The 18,535-nt window shown below is 58.4% G+C and overlaps 1 protein-coding gene across 2 annotated transcripts; it reads right to left on the reverse strand.

Moving 5' to 3' along the window:
- Nucleotides 1–1,315: 1,315 nt before the first annotated feature.
- On the reverse strand, nt 1,316–18,004 carry LAT2 (linker for activation of T cells family member 2). Of its 2 annotated transcripts, none has more exons than XM_082432437.1 (13): nt 17,217–18,004; nt 12,417–12,542; nt 11,915–11,954; nt 7,924–7,967; nt 7,680–7,740; nt 7,415–7,485; nt 7,095–7,130; nt 6,984–7,014; nt 6,411–6,466; nt 5,268–5,330; nt 4,908–4,979; nt 4,331–4,451; nt 1,316–2,107 (listed from the first exon to the last, which is right to left on the reverse strand). In XM_082432437.1, exons 2-12 carry the CDS (start codon nt 12,517–12,519, stop codon nt 4,348–4,350), a joined length of 681 nt encoding a protein of 226 aa, XP_082288563.1. In that variant the 5' UTR covers nt 12,520–12,542; nt 17,217–18,004; the 3' UTR covers nt 1,316–2,107; nt 4,331–4,347. The 2 variants fall into 2 exon arrangements, with proteins under 2 accessions (XP_082288563.1, XP_082288562.1); XM_082432436.1 differs by lacking the exon at nt 17,217–18,004 and adding an exon at nt 13,815–17,158 and having other exon boundaries at nt 7,415–7,452.
- Between the last annotated feature and the right edge of the window lie 531 nt (nt 18,005–18,535).

Consider the following 18,535-nt stretch of genomic DNA (forward strand, 5'->3'; position numbering starts at 1 on the left):
GCTGGCTTCCTGTCTCTGTGTATACGCCCCTAGCATCCTACAGGTAGAAAGGTGATTTCAATAATAGACTGGATAGGCTAATCTCAATTTTTCTAGAAGCCTAGAGGACAATCCCACAGGGTGAAGCAGGGTTTGCTGTAATTTATCAGCTTCTCAGAACAGCCCGGGGCCCTGAGCCCTTCAGAAAGGACTTGGCAAGAATCACGGAGGAGGATGGTGCAGAATCACGGAGGAGGATGGTGCAGACAGGCAAAGGGGACCCTCCCACCAGGTCGCCTTTTCTGTGCAAACGGGTGTACTCATTTGCTTTAGAATTTCCCAGTGAATTTTGCATTAATTTGTAGAATTGCTTTTTCTTTTTTGGCAAGGTGTTATTTTTTTCCATGTTTAAAAATTATGAAAAACATCAATTGTACATAGAGAATGATACAGTGACCTTCCACATACTCACCATCCATCTTAACAATTTTACCAACACGTGGCCAGTCTTGTTTCCTCTGTACCCTACCCCAGCACCAGCGTCCTACCCCACTCCCAGATTGTTCTGAAGCAAATCCCAGGCAGGGTTAGACACGTGTCCAGACCACGTTGTTGAACGGATACAGGAAAGGCTCCAAGGTCACTGGTTCTTTGCGGTTAGGGTTTTGATTAAGAGGGGGAAAAAAAATTAAGGCCCTCAGAAACTGCAGGGTGAAGTTTTACAAAAATACTTTGGCATACCTTCTCAATCTTTTTTATTTTTTATTTTTTCTGGCGCACGGCTTTTGGGATCTTAGTCCCCCAACCAGGGATCTAACCCAGGCCCCTGCAGTGAACGCGCCGAGTCCTAACCACTGGACCACCAGGGGAATTCCCTACCTTCTCAATCTTATTTTTTGTCTGGAGCCTTGGGATCCTTATGAGGCCAAGGGATGCTGTGCCCGTCGTGCAAGTGAGACCCCAGCTTGCCACACTCAGCGACGGTGGGGCAGGACCCCCTCCCGCTGGAGCCTCACTGCAGCCCCACCACACCTGTGCCCAGGCCTAAGCTGTCCTGTCCACGTCGTGAGGCCAGGACTGCGGGGTGTGAAGGGACAGGTGGCCAACAGCTGTGTTCTAGATGTTTTTTTCTTCTAATTTCCTAACTTGCAGCATTAACTTTGTCTCATAGAATCGGTGCAGCATCTGTAAAGAGGGTTGGACTCAGGGACCAAGTTCTTGTCCCCAGCCTTCTCTCTCTCTAGGCCTCAGGGTCCCTTTCTGTGAAACAAGAAGGCTGACTTTCATTGCCTTAGAAGGTTCTACGTGAAGCAGGGAAAGCAGACAGGAGAATCACTGCCCTTAAACTGGAACGGTTTATTGAGATGTTTCGGTTGGAGGAGGCATTTTGTTTCCCTGACTCTGGCTTCTCTGACTCAGAAGGTCCCTTGGGCCCCATCCTTCCCATGAGACGGTCCTGTTTCTGCCCAATCAGCTGAGGCTCCAGGCCACTCCCACTCCGCCTGCCCCTTCCCCAGAGCCGTGACGTGCTCTGTCCACAGCAGACGCTCCTGCTGAAGGGTCACAAAGGTGGCCGTGGCCTCATCTCTGATTCAGTCAACGGAGGCCCAAAGAAAGGAGCGCCAGGGCTCTCCCTAACTCTGCTGAAGTTAAGTACATGTAATGCTTACAGGAGACAAGATAGACACAACCTCTACTCTGAAACGCAGAATATTAAATACAACTCCACCTATATAAATTAACTGTACAAGCTTATCCATCATGCACAAAAATCCCAGCAACCAACATTAGTAAGCAATTTGGGATCAAAATCCAAAGCAAAAAAGGACACGAACACCCGTGTAGTATGATGTTTTAAATGTGGTTAAGGGGATGTGACTGCCCTGAGTCCTGGGCATCTGACCACAGCGGGAGCTGCCCTCGGCCCCAGGCTCCGGCCTTGCCCGTGGGAGCCAGTCAGAGGGCGGCTCCACGCGTAACTGTCCTTTCCCGGGCTGGGTACCCCGTGGCCGGCTGGCTGGTGCTCAGGATGCATTGGTGCGCCTCCCAGGGGTAGCCATAGGGGGTCTAGAAGTTGAGCAGCTCTGGAGAAGGGACCCTGGGGAGGCAGTATATGGTTCCCTGGCTCCTTCAATGAAAAGGAAAAGTATTTGTTAAAGAGGAAAAGGTTTGCCTGGCCTGACGCTTTGTCCCCTCAGCCCCGGAGCAGCCGGCACGGGTCGGGGAGGATGGTCAGTGTCCAGTGAGCACAGAACCCGCCGTCAAGCAGACTTAAGCATGTTTCTTATTCTAGGAGCATCTGCGTTTTGTTTGAAATCCTGACTGCTCGGTTCTGGCCGAGGCCCGAGTTATTCTGACGTGCCTTGGGTGCAGGAACACCCTCTGCACAGCAGCTGGCGGCCTTCCCCCGCACGTGTCCTGGGACCAGTACCATTAAGCTGCGTCCTCTCCCCTCGAACCCAGAAGGGACCTGACAGGGGTACCGGGCCCTAACGCCACTCCGCCTTCCCCCTTGCCTGGCGGCCCTTCCACCTGCTAGAATATAGGGATTGGGCCTCTGCAGTCTTGTTGGGCTGCTGTGGGCCCCAGCCTGTGGAGTTCAATCCGTCCTGTGTGCGGGGTCCCGGGTGTAAATTCCAGCCAGCCGTAGCCGACCCAGACTCGAACCTCTTGTATCGTTTGTCAGCGTACAACATACTCTTAGTCTCTTTCGTCTGAAGAACCTGCACAACCTCTCCACTCCTGCCTCTCCCTGAATCCAGGCACAGACCTCTAACTGCCCATTTCATACATCCTCCTGCACGGCATCTCCAACTTAACAGGCCCAGAAATAAACCGGCCTTGCCCACAAAACCCGCTCCGCCTGTAGCCTCCCTGATCTCAGTTGCTGGCAGCGATGCCCTCTCATTACTCAGGCAAAACCCTGCAGGCCTCCTCAAGTCCTCGCTGCACTGGGCAGCCGACACGCCGCGCAGCAGTGAGCCCCATCGCTCCGCAAACACTCGCTGGATTCCTGCCTGAGCGAGCTGGTCTCCCCGCCTCCACCGCGTCCCCTGTATTCATGTCTCTACCGCCAGCGATCATTTAGAAACCAGTCATTCTGTTCCAGACCTTCCCCTGCCCCATCTCAGAAAAACCCAGGTGCTGGCCCTGCACGTCTCGCGCCGCCGCCCTCCACCTCTGCCGACGCTCCCCCATCACTCCGTCTGCCCACACACATCATCAGACGCAGATTCCTGCTGGGGGTCTTTGCCAGTCCCTCTGCCTGGGTGTCCTTCCTGTCCCCAGAGGGGCGACGAGGGGAGCTCGGAAAGATTGCGCTGCCTCCCGGCTTAAATCATGGCACCGTCTCTCCCCGCCCCACGTTGCTCCCTGCCCCTTCCCACCCCTAACGTGCTAACGTGCTGCATTTCTCTCCTCTTCTCTTCCCGCTGGTTATCTGTTTTCTCTCTCCCACCAGAACGGAAATTCTAAGTGGGCAGGGATTGTGTGTCTTCTGTTCATCCCTGTGTCCCCAGCCCCTAGGGCAGGACTCGCCCCTGGCAGGTGCCCTCTGGGTACTGGGTGAGTGAATGAACCGCGGGCTCTGCCCGTTGGGCTTCAACTGCTGCCGCTGACCCTGCTGCTGGTTCTCAAACACCCAGAGCGGCCGCCCACAGAGAGGGCTGCCCATGTCCCCCAGCTCGGGACTTTGGGCAGCCTTCTGGGGCCCTCGGGTCGACCTGCGCCCCGTGAGGCAGGGCCTGGGCTCCGACATCTGAGCGCTTGGGGGACCGTTCCCGCTTCCACTCACTCTAAGTGGGACCTCGGGCAGGTGGCTTGCCCAGTCTGAGCCTTGGGGGGCGCCAAGAGATGGTGTGTGTGAGCGCTTGGCACCATCTCCTCCCGATCCCGCCCCGTCCCTGAGTCCAGCTGGTCCTGCTTTCCGTGTGGTGCCTTGTGTGTGTTGTCTAAGACACGGGTCCCAGTAGCTCCATGTTGCAAGCGAGGAAATGGGTCGAGGGAGGTTAAGTCTCTCGCCCAAGGTTGCAGAGGCCCACCCAGAGCCCCCCTCTCACCCCATGACTCACCAGCCTGCCCTGCCTGACACCCCCTGGGCCTGAGACTTGGCGTCCACCGGGGATCTGTCACCTCCCCACACCAGCCACAGGAGTGGGGGCGGGGTGGGTAGGGACTGCCCGGGAGGCCCAGCACCCAGGGCGGCGTCCCAGCGCCCCGGGGAGCCACCCTGCTTCAGCATCCATGGGTGCTGCCCCACGGTCCCTGCTGTGGCTCCTCCAGCCCCAGCTCTCTGCTTCTCCCTTGCAGTGCAGCCCCTTAGGCCTGTGCGGCCCCCCACCCTGGACCGTACCTTCCTTCAGGGCTTCTCTAGGCTTTGGTGGCTGCCACGTCCCCGTTCACATAATCAGGCTCCCCGCCGTCCTCGTCTGGGCTTCCTACTGGGGAGGGAGGTGCTTCCCTCGGGACGGGCTCTGCGACCGCAGGCAGATGGTCAGAGGGTTCACACGCACATGCCCAGCCCTGTTCCCGCCACCACACAGCCCGCAGGAAAGGCTACACTGGATGGTGTGTCTGTCCCGTCCTCTCTGGGATTTGCCGGAGGTGTGTCCTGCCTGGGAGCAGGGCGAGTGCGAGGCCGTCCATGCAGCTGGATGGGCAGCCGGCCAGGAGGACCCAACCTCAGGAGGCCATGGTGCTGCCGGGGGGGTCCTGGCACAGCTCGAGCCTCTGCAGCCGCTGATGTGCCGGAAGCTTTGCTGTGGAATCAGCTGGACTGGCCGTAGGGGAGCCCGTCCGGCCTTGCCCTCCCAGGCCAGATCCCCTAAGCTCCCCTCTCTCCCCCTCCCCTCGACTGTCTGTCCCAGGCCTGGCCCCTCTGAGCCCGCTGGAGGTGACCATTTGGGAGCACCGGGGCTCCGGCCACATACCCACGACTCTCCTGGACTCCCGCCACTGCCGGATGTATGCCGAGTTCTGGTAATCCTCAGACCCGTCGTCCCCTGCAGGGAGAACACCGGCAGAGGGGCTGGCAGAGGGGCAGCCAGCAGGGCCAGTCCTTAGGCCAGAGAGGTGCCACGGCCACCCCTCCAGAGGGGCCGCCTGCCTCCTCGTGCTGGGCAGCCCCCTCGAGGGAGGGAGGGAGAGCCCAGGACTGATGGGGACTCCTCCTGGGACACAGGGTCTGATACTGGTGAACCGTGCAGCGGGGCCTTCAGAGCTCAGCGGGGCAGGCGGGGCTGGCCTAGGAGGCCTGCCTCCCTGCCCTGCTCCGGGGAGGGCAGCCTCACCTGATTCGGTTTTCTTTGGCTCACAGATGAGCACGTTCTCGTAGGAATTGGTGTCGTCATCGTCTGCCAGGGAGAGAGGAGAGGGCACAGGATGCTGCTGGGCCCTGCCCGACAGGCCTAGCCCTTCCTCTCTGCCTCTGTCTCATCAAGCCCCCAGCCCTCTGGGTCCCCCAGGGCCTCGAACATTCTCCCGGACAAGCTTCTTAATGGGCGCTAGCCTGGCTCCAGCAGCCTCCCCCCTGGGCTCCTTCTCTGTCTTCCCCTGAATGCCCTGGGGAGGGGAGATTAGGGGGTGGGGCTGCAATCAGGCCCACGAGGGACAGTCGGAGAAGGGAGGCCCATCTCTGTGGGGCAAAGAGGGGCAGGGAGAGCCGCTGGGGGCCCAGGAGACAGGAACCCGCCTAACCCTTCAGGCAGTGGGGTGGGCCGAGGATCCTTTGTCCGGGGGCCTAGGCTGGTTGTGGCATATCAGAGCCTGGTACCCTGGCATTCCCCCCCACCCCCCAACGGGGAGGCTGAGCTCTAAACACCAGCCCACCCTGCGTCCATCTGTGTCGAAGAGGCTCTGAGAAGTGAGGGCTTCTCCCCAATTTAGAAACGCAGCGGGGAGAAAAGGACTCCCCCCCCTCACCCCAGCCCGGCCAGGGCAGAAGCCCAGCCCTGTGCGCCTCTCAGCAGGCACTGCCCACCCTCAGTTCTCAGTTTCTGTAGAGCAAAGGTGTTAGGAGCACCTTTGCTCTTAACAAAGGGTGCCAGCATCCTCGGAGCCTGCAGGGCTCAGCGTTTGTCAACAAGGCTGACCGGTCCAGGGCCTTCCTTCAAGGTTCCCTGTGTGCCCAGCCTTGAGAGGGGCCTGGATGACCAGGGGACCAGCCTGCCCCCTGCCCCTGCCCTCAGCTCCTCTTCTGGGCCCCCTACCCCTTCTTCCCGCCCATCCTTTCCCTCCTCTGCACCTTGGCTCCTGCCCACAGTGCCAGCCTCCCCCAGGTCCCCCCACCCAACCTCCTCCATCCATCTAAACCTAGGCCTAGCCTCCTCTGTTACATCCTCCCTCCACCTCTGGCCCCGCCCCGGGGGTGTGACTTCCGAAGCTGCGCTCGCAGGCCACCTCCTCCCTCTCCCCTTCATCGACCTTTGCCTCACCTTCGGGGGGCTTCTGGAACCGCCCACAATCGAAATAGTCTGTGGCGAAGGGGTGTCTGGCAAGAAAACAGACACAGCACCAACTGCTGGGCAGGCCCATGGTCGGGCCGGGAGCTTCGTGAGCGGGCAGCGAGGCCAGGGCTGCTCCGGCCGTCATTGCCCCTGGAGCCCGCGGGGGCCCTGCCAGGGTCTCCCCCGATCCTCCCACCCTGCTTCCCTGCACCCCTGAGCTGCCCTGGCTCCAGCCACCTCACCGTGTGGCCTTATGCAAGTTACCTCCTGCCCTGGGCCTCAGTTTGCCCAACTGTGAGACGAGGAGACGTCCTGGGGGCCCTTCCTCTCTGAGGGTCGGTGGAACTCATCTCTGACCAGGTGGTGCAGGATGAGGGCCCCCCGACGGCCTCCCCCACCCCCAAACAGAGCAGGGCTCCTGTCCTCAGGCCCCCCTCAAAGCTACGGTCATCTGAGGGAAACCCTGGGCCAGCGGGTTCCAGGGCAGGAGGCCTTTCTCACATAAGGAGGCTGCGGGCAGGGGGGCGAGGGGGTGGCCAGGGCCCGGAGAAGCCCGCTCACATGTAGGCTGCATCTGATCTGCGTCTACTTCCTGCAGGAGGAGGCGAGAATCAGGCCTGAGCGCGGGCTGTATGCCCCACTGTGGCCCCCTCCTCCGCGGAGCCCACCTACCTTTGCTGAAGTTCTGGTACCTGGAGGATGAAGAATCTGGAAGAAAGGCCAGGCCCGTTGGCTCAATGCTGGTTGCCCAGCCCCCACCCCCGCCCTCTCCCAGCTGTGACCACTGGAAGAAGCCCAGGTGTTTCCAATCTTCATGCCCTCACACCTGCTCTCCGTCCCCTCCCCCTGCTGGGCCCCGTCAGGCCTCCCAGCCCAGCTCACAGCGTCTCTCCTCTGGGAAGGCCTCCTGCTCAGTACCTGTCCCACCAGGTATTCACCTGTCTCGGTCCCACCTCGCCCCTGCCCCCAACCCTGTGTCCCAGGGCACTCACCCTCGAGGCTGGGGGAGAACTGCAGCAGCTTGTCCTTCCTGCACGGGAGTGGGGCAGGGGCTGAGGAGGGGCTGGGAGAAGGCCCTGGGGTTCCTGGGGGTCTGGAGGCCACAGTCCCACAGCCCCCCAGTAGGGCCCTCAGAATCAGAACTGGGGCTCTGAGGTCCGAGGAAGGAGCAAGATCTCGGCCTGGGCTCAGCCAGGTGGGGACCCCGGGGCCCACCTCATCACCTCCCGCGGGGCTGGGATAGGGGCTCCTTCCTACCTTGCTGATGCCGTGTTGGAGGCCGTGTCCACCAGGGGCCCTGGCCAGGCCTCCCTGACCACTGCAAAGGTTGACGGGGTGTTGGCTGGGCCCCCAGGCCAGCTGCCCAGCACAGCCCCCTCACCCCATCACCCCACTAGATCAGGCCTGGCCACAGCCTCAGAACAATGGGGACGAAAGGGACTTTGATGTGGACACTCCCAGTCCCGAGCCCAGCCCTGGACCCTTCTGTCTGGGGACTCACACGTGTAGGTCCGGGCCATGGCGAAGTTCTGCTGATTCTCTTCCCTGGAAACACATGGAGCTGTGATGAGCCAGGGCCTGGCCTCCCACAGCCCCAGGGACAGAGGGACAGGACAGACGGACAGGGAGGGACAGACCAGGGCGAGAGTGAGGAGGGGCTGCCAGCCCCCCAGGACTCTCTGATCCAGGGCTTCCTGATGCACCCCTTCTCTAGAGTGCTTCCCTGCCTGCCCACCACGTGCCCACACTTCTCACATGGCCCTGGGCTGGAGCCAGCTGCCGGCCAGACATATGCCCCCACAGAGCCTCCCCAGGACCCCCGGAGATGCCCAGGAGAGTCTGTGGGCAGGGCTGGGGCAGCTGCTTAGGGACCTGGCAGTGACTTCAGCCAGGAGCAACAAAGAGGCTGCTCCCACCACCTGCCATCCCAGGAGTGTTCAACATTCCTGAGAGAGCACGGTCCACTTGAGCCGTTCACACACGCCATTTGCTCCCCAGTAACTGATGAGGCAACTTCAACGCTTAGCAGACACAGCCAGGTATCTAACCATCACCTTCTTCCTTTGAAACAGAACGCTGATTTTTTTTTTTTTTTAAAGATAAACCTGATTTTAAATTACTACTGTTTTTTTTTTTTTAAGATTTTTTTGATGTGGACCATTTTTAAATTTATTTATTTATTTATTTATGGCTGTGTTGGGTCTTCGTTTCTGTGCGAGGGCTTTCTCTCGTTGCGGCAAGCGGGGGCCACTCTTCATCGCGGTGCGTGGGCCTCTCACTATTGCGGCCTCCCTTGTTGCGGAGCACAGGCTCCAGACGCACAGGCCTGACAGTAATTGTGGCTCACGGGCCCAGTTGCTCCGCGGCATGTGGGATCTTCCCAGACCAGGGCTCAAACCCGTGTCCCCTGCATTGGCAGGCAGATTCTCCACCACTGCGCCACCAGGGAAGCCCCAGAACGCTGATTTTTATTTAGACAGCCACATGCCCATCCAAAGGACTGTATTTCCCAATAAATGGGGCTACATCAAACTAAAAACCTTCTGCTCAACAAAGGAAATCATCGACAAAACAAAAAGACAACCTACCGATTGGGAGAAGGTATTTGCAAATGATATATCCAATACGGGGTTAATATCCCTTATAATATAATATATAATTAACTCAACTCAACAACAAAAAAACAACCTGATTAAAAAATGGGCAGAGGAACTGAATAGACACCTTTCCAAAGAAGACATACAGATGGCCAACAGACACATGAAAAGCTGTTCAACATCGCTAATTATGAGGGAAATAAATGCAAATCAAAACCATGATGAAGTAACACCTCACACCTGTTAGAATGACTATTATCAAAAAGACAAGAAATAACAAGGGTTGGCGAGGATGTGGAGAAAAGGGAACCCTTGGGCACTGTTGAGGGGAATGTAAATTGGTACAGCCACTATAAACACAGTATAGAGATTCCTCAAAAAACTTAGAGCTACCATATGAGCCAGCAATCCCACTAGAATACAAAATAACTAATTTGAAAAGATATATGCACCTGTATGTTCATTGCAGCACTATTTACAATAGCCAAGACATGGAAACAACCTAAGTGCCCATCAACAGATGAATGGATAAAGAGGATGTGGTATATATACACACTGGAATACTATTCAGCCATAAAAAGATGAAACCTTGCCATTTGTGACAACATGGATGGACCTTGAGGGAATTATGCTAAGTAAAATAAGTCAAACAGAGAAAGAAAAATTCTGTATGATTTCATTCATATGTGGAATATAAAAAACAAACAAACAAAAAAACCCAAAATTAAAAAAAAAAACCCAAAATAAATGAACAAATCAAACAAAAACAAACACATAGATACAGAGAACAGAATAGTGGTTACCTGTGGTTACCATGGGTGGGGGAGAGCAAAATGGGTAAAGGGGATCAACTGCATGATGATAGATGGAAACTAAATTTTTGTTGGTGAGCTTGATGTAGGGTATACAGAAGTAGAAATATAATGTTGTACACAGGAAACCTACATAATGTTATAAACCAGTGTTACCTCAATTTTTAAAAAAAGGCTATATTTCCCAGCCTCCCTTGCATTTATGTGTGACCATATAATTCTGGTTAATGAAATGCAAAGCCAAGGTTGTTGGGCTTTCAGGAAAACTCCTTTAAGGAGGCACTGCTAACTGGGATGCCCCATTTCTGTCCTTCTCCTTCATTCTTACTACTGCCTGGAAGGCAGAGATGAGGGCTGGAGCTCTAGCTGCCATTTTGGACCATGAAATGCCCTTGGGAATGAAAGCCACTGCTAAAGATAGTGGATCAGATTAGCTAATCATTAAACCATTTTGGGTTCCTCCCCTGGACCAGAATGGTGACCTGCCCCAGCCTTCCAGCCTGGGGGGCTGGGGGTCAGAGTGATCTGATTTAGGAATGATGCCCTAAATCCACAGAATAGAGTCAGGCATGGCTTCCCAGAGGAAATGATGCAGGAGCCGGGCCTGGCACACACAGGCTGATAGGACTGAACCCAAGTGAGGTGGGGAGAGCCCAAGTCTCCCCTCCCACCTCCTCCCACTTAGGCCTAGTTTTCCCACCTCCCATGCGAGGAGGTTTAACTTGTGCCTCTGACTATCTTCAGTTCTAAGATTAATCAGGGGCCTGGAGTGGGCAGGGACTAAGGGAGGAGGGGAGAGGGAAGATACTGAGGAACTTGCCCTGGGGCTGGGGTGTGGGTGGGCACTAGGGGAGCCCAGCCCAGCCCTGGTGGAGGTTATGGGCTGGCGAGCCAGAGGACCAAAAGGCCCCAAAAGCTGGGAAGGTCCAGCCCCGGCCCCAGGAGTGGGCATGGATGGGAATATTCTATTTTCAAATCTCACTGTGGTTTTTCAGTTGCAAAAGGAAATGAGAGAGGGTGTGTGTGTGTGAGTTTGTATGTGAGTGCCTGCCCAGGCGTGCAAGCAAGTGCCGTGCGTGTGAGAAGTGCACGCATGAGTGAGTGCTGGGGGAGCCTGTGGGTGCGAGTGGGCGTGCAGGCCTGTGCACGTGTGTGCACACAGGTCTCAGAGCCCTCCACCAGGCATTGTAAGGACACCACGGGCTGCTGCCCTCCTGCCCCGAGTTGTTCTTGTGTCGCCCCCCGATCTGCAGCGCCCAGCACTGCTGACCCTCCCAGGGCTCACAGAACGGCCAGCCTGTCCCCAAGGTGCCTGGAACTCTCTCCTGCCCAGGTCCTGCCACTCTGCCTGGGGTCAGTGGCCCCGTTTCATCTCACCACCACTTCCCTGCTTCCAGCTCTCCCGTGGCTCCCTTTGGCCCTTAGGACAAAGGCCAAGGCCTCTCTCCACAGTCAAGACTCTTCTTCCTCCGCATTCAGCTGATCTCTCTCAAGACATGCTCAAGTGACCACCTCATCCCCAAGACAGCGTCCACCCGGCCCTACATCGGCAAATGCCCACACCATTCCCTCTCTCTCTGGATGTCCCCTTTCGCCTTCTTTCTCTCTTAAAATCCCTCCCGCCTCCGCCAGGAGGCCTTCCCTGGTCCCCCAAGTTTCACACCCATATCCTCCCCTGAGGTCCTTTAGTGTTTTTCAGGGGAGACTCGGACACAGCGCCCGGTCTCTGTCCCCCCCCACTGTCCCGGGAGGGTGGGATTCCTCTGTCGACCTCCAGCACCGGCACAGTGCGCTCCCCAGGGCTGGGGTCACCACGGGGATTTCTGGAGACGCTCCTGGGCTAGCTGGAGCGTGACATCCCCTCCTCCCAGAGCCCTTCCCGACCAGGCTGGGGCCGGGTCTGGACAGCCCCTGGGCATCCCTTCGCCCGCCCCTAACTGCTTAGAACCCACTAGAGCCCGGCACGGAGGAGGTGTGAATGAAGCGTGGGGGTGGGGCGTGGCGGTGCCCGAGGGGGTGCCCACATGGATACCCATGCCCAGGGCACACAGCGTCGCCGGGCTGGGGACACCGAGACACTCACCGGCTCCTCTGCTCATAGATTTTCTCGGACCTCTTTGCACCTGCAAGAACAGGACCAGATTAGCAAGCGTCCCGGGGCCTGGTGGGAACTGAGATCCGAGGCCCAACCATCTTGTCTCCCCTGTGCCCTGTGCAGGCCTCAGACCGGACGTGCGGGCTAAACCATCAATCACTGGGGGCCACCTGACACCAGCAGGGTTTGCTCACCATTTATTTAGGAACGCGGAGCGTGGAGAAGGCGGACGCAGGCAGCCCAGCCCCCCTCCCCACGCTTGTCCAGTGCAGTCCATCGGCCCCAGACACATGCCCTTGACCCAGCAGAACAGAAGCCCCCAGTGAGCCAGACCCATTGTCTTCAGAGGAGAAACCCAGGCCCCCGGGGTTCACTTCTGCCTCCTGAGGCTTATCTGACTGCCCCTTGCGACTGCAGCCAGGTCTGGGCCTGAGTGGCTCGCTGGGTACACCGCCCGCTCCTCCCTCGCACCCGCGACCCCAGCCTTTACCTGGGCGGGAGCAGCGCACACACAGGCCGGCCGCCGCCCCCAGCAGCAGCAGAAGCAGGGCCGCCCCCGGCCACAGCAGCTCCGTGTCCACGCTCATGTCCATTCCTGGCCACTCTTCCTGCAGGGCTGCAACGTGGGGGCACTGTGAGCCGGGGTGGAGGCTGCAGGGCCACGCCCTCCAGGAACACCAGGTTTCTGGCCCCCACTGTCCCCTGCCAACCCCACAGCTGAGTCCAGCATCACCTTCCCTCCCTGCTCTGGGACCAGGCGGGGACAGAACCAGCCCTGTTCCCCCATCTGACCCCCAACCTGCACCCTGGGCTCCCAGGGCCATCATCAACTCTTGGTAAGTGCTGGAAGGTTCTGGAGACCCGCCAGACAGCACCACATGTATGTGCACACTCCCACACACGTCTTCGCTTAGTCCCCCCAACTGCCCTTTGAGGGAGAGGCTCGAGCCATTTCACAAACAGAAAAACGGAAGCCAGAGATCCCACAGCTGCTAAGGGGAAAAACAGGATTTGAACTCCAGCCTCCAGACGCTAATGCTGGCTCCGCCCACTGCATCCTGTTGCCTCCTGCCAACCCAGCTTTATTCCCCAACCTCAGAGGCCATGGCCCCTTCTGCCCGGGAGCCCCTGGCAGCCCCCATCGACCCTAGTGTGGTTCTCCGCTCCCACCCATGGCCTCTGGGGAAGCTGGGGGTGGGATTTCCATTCCTAAAACACCCATCTGCCCAGATTCCTCCTGCCCTGGGCGCCGGAAGGAGGGAGGTCAGGAAGGCTTCTTGGAGGAGGTGGGCCTGAGACCAGGAGGGGAAGAAGGGCGCCTGGGCAGATGGACCTTGGTGGCTGGTGGTGGGATGTGCTGGGAGGTGGGGCTAAAAGGCTGCTTCTTGGTCAGTGGCTGGTCCCAGCCTTGGGGCCCCACTGTGACTGCCAGGCCTCAGCAAAGCCACAGGCACCCACACAGGAGGGCCTGGTGAGTACAGCCCTCTTGAGGGGCCCTCCAAGGAGAATCGTTACAACTATAAAGAGACTCAGCCCCCTTGCAAATGCCAGTGACAGAGCTGAGGGCAGCCGGGGGTCCTGAGGGGGCAGTGCCCCGTGGTGGGCACGTGGAGCCCACGCTACTGAGTGTCCCCTTGGCGAACACCTGTTCCTCTGGCCTCGGCCACCTGGGAGGAGGCTTCTCCCCGCTTCCCAGCTCGGGAAGTCAAGGCTTGGGGAGACCTGAGCTTTGTGCTGCCCGCCTCCTGCTCCGGGCTCCCCAGAGGCCTGCACTGCACCCAGCCGTCCCCCTCACCACTCTGAGCTTCCTGAATCCCTGTGGCAAAGATGACAAGGAATCTCCGTGCAGGGCCGAGCCCCGGTCAGGGGTCCGTCATGAAGAAGTCACCTCTCCTTCCCCCAAACGCCAAGTGAGTCAGCGGAAACATGACCATTCCCAAACCTCATGACCCGGCGGCCTCCACACGAGGAGAGAGGATGACCTGGGCACCCCAGGAGGTTGTCTGAGGGGATCTATGAGCCTGGGCACTGCCCTCCCAGGCCGCATACCCTCCTCCCTCCCCCCGACCTCGTTCTGCCCCGGGGCTGCCTCCCTCCCGGGGCCTCCAGCCAAGGCCCAAGTCCATCTCAGGCTGGTGAGGTTGGGAGCACCTGGCCTTGAAGGGGGGAAGCCTGCCTGTGCCTCAGGGTCTCTTGGCCTCAGTTTTCTCATCTATAAGACTGGGATCAGGGCTTCCCTGGTGGCGCAGTGGTTGAGAATCCGCCTGCCAATGCAGGGGACATGGGTTCGAGCCCTGGTCTGGGAAGATCCCACATGCCGCAGAGCAACTGGGCCCGTGAGCCACAACTACTGAGCCTGCGCGTCTGGAGCCTGTGCTCCAAAACAAGAAAGGCCGCGATAGCGAGAGGCCCGTGCACCGCGATGAAGAGTGGCCCCCGCTTGCCGCAACTAGAGAAAGCCCTCGCACAGAAACGAAGACCCAACACAGCCAAAAATAAATAAATAAATAAATAAATTTAAAAAAAAGACTGGGATCAATCCAGGGCCTTCCTCAAAGAGTCGTTGGGAGGACAAACACGTCCAGCCTGGATCACGGTTGGGGCTTCTGGAAGAGAAACTTGCTGAGTATCTTATTTCCAGCTGGCTGGTTTGGACAGTTCCCTTGAGCACCCACCCTTGACATCTTTGTCCTTTGGTCAAGACAGAGACTCTTTCTGCCCCAAAGGAGGTTCAGGCACAGACACATGGGAGGGTTGCACCCATGGGACAAGGGTCCAGCACTGGCCACCGCCGGGGTCTGCTTAAGACCCCAGGAGCAAGTCCACACTCTCAGCTTGGCATTCACGGCCCTGGGACCTGGGCTGCTGACCTCTGCTGCCCTCCCTCCCAGAGGCCCCGCCCATCAGAAAGCCCTCTTGCTTCCTGGCCCTGCTGTTTGGGACGAGCAGCACAGCACGCTCGGGATGCCCCCAGCCCTGGTCCATCTCCACCCACCTGGCACTGGGCGAGGGAAGGGAGGGAAGCAGGAGAACACAAATTCCGCCCCAGCTGTTGAAGCCCAGTGTCACCGGCCTTCGGTCACCCCTCTGTTAAACGAGGGAGAGAATGACACTCCACACTGAGGTTTGTCATCCGAGGCCCAGCACTGAGAGGACGCCTGTAAGGTGCTAGTGCCGGCTGGTGGGGCACGGTTGGCTGTGACCACTGTGACTTGCCATCATCACGGTCCCTGTGGGATGGGAAGAGACAGCCGCATCCTGTCGGGGCCAGAGCTGGCTGGACGGCCTGCACCGAGCAGTGTGGGTCAACCCTACCTGAAGCCCTCCCTGCCGGGTCCCCCAGACATGCAGGCCTGAGCACGCCCCTCTACTGCGCCATGCAGGGCGTCGTGGTGGGACCCTGGGAGGGGCTGGGATCTGAAGGAGAGCAGCGCTGTTGCCCCAGCCCTTCGGTTGTCACGGACGCGGGTAGCATCACCTTGGAGAGGCCAGCTCCTTTCTTCCAAGGGAGGAGAGGGAGGCCCAGAGAGGTGAGTATTCTGCCCAAGGTCACACAGCTGCCCAGTCACAGAACCAAGATCTACACCCAGGGCAGGCTGACTCCAAGGCCTACGCTCCTTTACGTAAATCCTTTCTTATATTACGTTTTTAAGAATCACACAATATTTTTTAAAAGAGAGGCTCATTTGAGGAAAACTCTGGGGCTGCCCCCCAGACTGAATCAATCTGTCCTTTCTCCTTGCTTTCCCAACCAGGCCTGAGAACAAGCAGGGCAGGGGAGGGGGGAGGGAGAGGAGCTGGGCCCCTGGCAGAGGCAGGCCCGGCAGCTCCAGGAGGGCCCCAAGGGGCCAGGCAGGGCTGAGTCTGGTGGGGAGGGGAGGGGAGGCCGCCACAGCCTGTGGCCTGCAGGCCAAAATAGCAGAAAGGGAAGTGGGCAGTTTTCATATGAACAAGTTTTGCAACAAGCCGATGGCGGAAAAGCTCTCAGGGCTGGGCTGAGCAAGCCTCTGCACCCAGCCTCTCACCCTGAAAGGCCCTTGGCAACCCTCCTGCCCAGCCTCCCAGCCCTCCTCATGTTGTACATGGGGAAACAGGCCCACCAGGGCCGAAGGTCAGGCTGCGGGGGTAGGGGTGGTCCCAGAGGTCCCCGTCCGACTCCTGGGAAGGCTTATCCGCTGGGCTCTGCTCCGTTTTCCCAAATAACCTTGGCCTTCAGATGAGGCTGACCGAGAGGTCTCTAATGGAGGCTCTTAAAGCTCAGGCGGCTGGGGTAGGGACCCGGGCAGCCCTTGTTCCGGGCACGGGTGGGGGATGGTGAAGGTCAGGGCCACCCGTAGGCAGAGCAGGGCACCAAGAACACCCCAGGTCATTTGTAGAGACGTGGATGCATCTAGAGACTGTCATACAGAGGGAAGTAAGTCAGAAAGAGAAAAACAAATATCGTATATTAACGCATATATGCGGAACCTAGAAAAATGGTACAGATGAACCGGTTTGCAGGGCAGAAATAGAGACACACATGTAGAGAACAAACGTATGGACACCAAGGGGGGAAAGTAGGGGGGGGTGGTGGTGGTGGGATGAATTGGGAGATTGGGATTGACGTGTATACACTGATGTGTATAAAATGGATGACTAATAAGAACCTGCTGTATAAAAAATAAATAAAAGTCAAAAACAAACAAAAAAAGAGCACCCCAGGGCCTCCGGCTTTTCAGACCCCCCAGCAGAGAGCTGGGAGAGCTGGTGGCCAGCCTGGGGGCTGGGTGGGGTGGCCGGGACAGCTTCTTCCTCCAGGCCAGGGGCAGGACCTGGGTCTGCTTGTCTGTAGCATCTCTCCCATCCTCCCACAGCCCTGGGGCAGGGTTGTTACAGCCCCATTCTACAGGTGAAGAAACCAAGGCTCACGGGTCTGGGCCTGGGGAGCTGCTGTCCTCGACCCTCACCGGACTCTGGAAGTGATGGGACTCGCCCTGGGGGGGCTTCCCAGGGCTGTGCAGGCTGGGCCGGGGAAGGCGGGGTGGGAGAGGGGCCAGAGCCCCAGAAACAGCTGCCCCTCTACTGCCACAGGGTCTGGGGCGAGGGCTTCTTTGCTGGGGGCGCCAGGACAGGGCTGGGGCCAAGGGAGGGGGTGCCGGGCATCCCGGCTTCTTCCCAGCCCACCCGGCGGGCAGCCAAGCGCTCCTGCTGGGCCAGCAGGGCCACTCCCAACCCCGTGGGGTGTCGGGGGGACAGCCTCAGGATCCCTGCCTTGGGGGCCAGGCTCCAGGCACCCCTGGAAAAGGCTTACCTGAGAGCGGGGGGCTCCTCACTGCGGCCACCTCATCCTGAGCCCACACACCTGCCTGATCCGATGCCAATGCCACAGACACTGGCAGGCAGGATGCAAGGCGGCGGGCTTCCTGTCAGCCACTGAATCATCCCTCATACATCCGCTGCTCTGCCGGACAGGCTCTGCTCTTAACAGACAGAGGCAGAGAGAGAGACAAACAGAGACAGAGACAGAGAGACAGAGAGAGACACACAAACAGGCACAGAGAGAACAGAAAGACATGGACACACAAACACACACAAAATTCACACTAAATACACACACACAAACACATGTCTCACAAAGAGGAAGAGACACACACCGCGGGACAGGGACGAAGGGAACGAAATGGGGGAGCTTGCATAGACACGCACGGGCAGAGAGAGAGTAGGAAGACACGGAGAGACACACTGAAAACACACACACACACGCACATAGAAATACACGTCCACACTGAAAACACACACACACACAGATATATGTGCAGGGAGAGCATGAGAAACACAGATACACACACACACACACACACACACACACACAAACATGGGACGTGGGTGGATGGGCACAGAGAGACATGCGCCAGGGCAGACATCACAAACGAACGGGCAGAGACAAAGACAGATGGACAGAGGAGTGGACAGTCCCTGGCATCAGAGGAAGGGACCAAGCTGAAGGACAGAAGGAAGGACAATCATGATTCCTCTGCCAGGCCTTGGAGCCTCCTCACACCCATTTTCCAGATGAGGCTCACAGAGGTGTGGAGCCAGCCCTGGTGCCTGGGTCCTTCCCTCAGAGGTGAGGATGGCGCTAGAGAGACGGGTGCCCCGCACGCACGCAGCGAGTGTTCCCCAGTGCCTCCCGTTACTGGTCATTAAATAACTTGCCCAAGGCCGCTGAACTCTTAGTGGCGCCCCACCTGCTAGAGACCAGGAAGCCCACAGGAGTCACCCCAACCCCCATCTGTCTGGCATCTCAGAGCCTGGGCTCCCCAGCTCTGGGCCCCTCTCTGCTGGGACAAGGTTTTTCTTTCAGCCCCAGTCCAGGGTCCACAGGCTTCCCAGACCCAGCCAGGCGACAGTGGAAGTGCCGCCAGGAGGCCCAGATGGAACCAAAAGAGAAATGCAAGGGCTGGACACCTGCTGCTGCCACCCTGTGGGGAAGGGTGGCGCAGGGACGGGAGCTTATGGGAGATCCCGTGGGCCCTGAGCATCAGGAGTAATCCTCATCCCCGCAGGTGGTGGCACCAGGACTAAAGCCACCTGACTCCCAAACCTGAGAATCATTGCTGCCTCCCTCAT

This window comes from Balaenoptera physalus (assembly GCF_965194825.1).
Source record: "Balaenoptera physalus genome assembly, chromosome: 16".
NCBI classification, from domain to species: domain Eukaryota; kingdom Metazoa; phylum Chordata; class Mammalia; order Artiodactyla; family Balaenopteridae; genus Balaenoptera; species Balaenoptera physalus.

Coding starts and splice junctions, on each gene's coding strand:
- LAT2 (XM_082432436.1), bottom strand. CDS start 13,860: ATGGTCATGTTTCCGCTGACTCACTTGGCGTTTGGGGGAAGGAGAG. Junction 7,453..7,679: donor TCCAACACGGCATCAGCAAG/GTAGGAAGGAGC, acceptor ACTCCCGTGCAG/GAAGGACAAGCTGCTGCAGT. Junction 4,452..4,907: donor GGAGTCCAGGAGAGTCGTGG/GTATGTGGCCGG, acceptor CTGCGGTCGCAG/AGCCCGTCCCGAGGGAAGCA.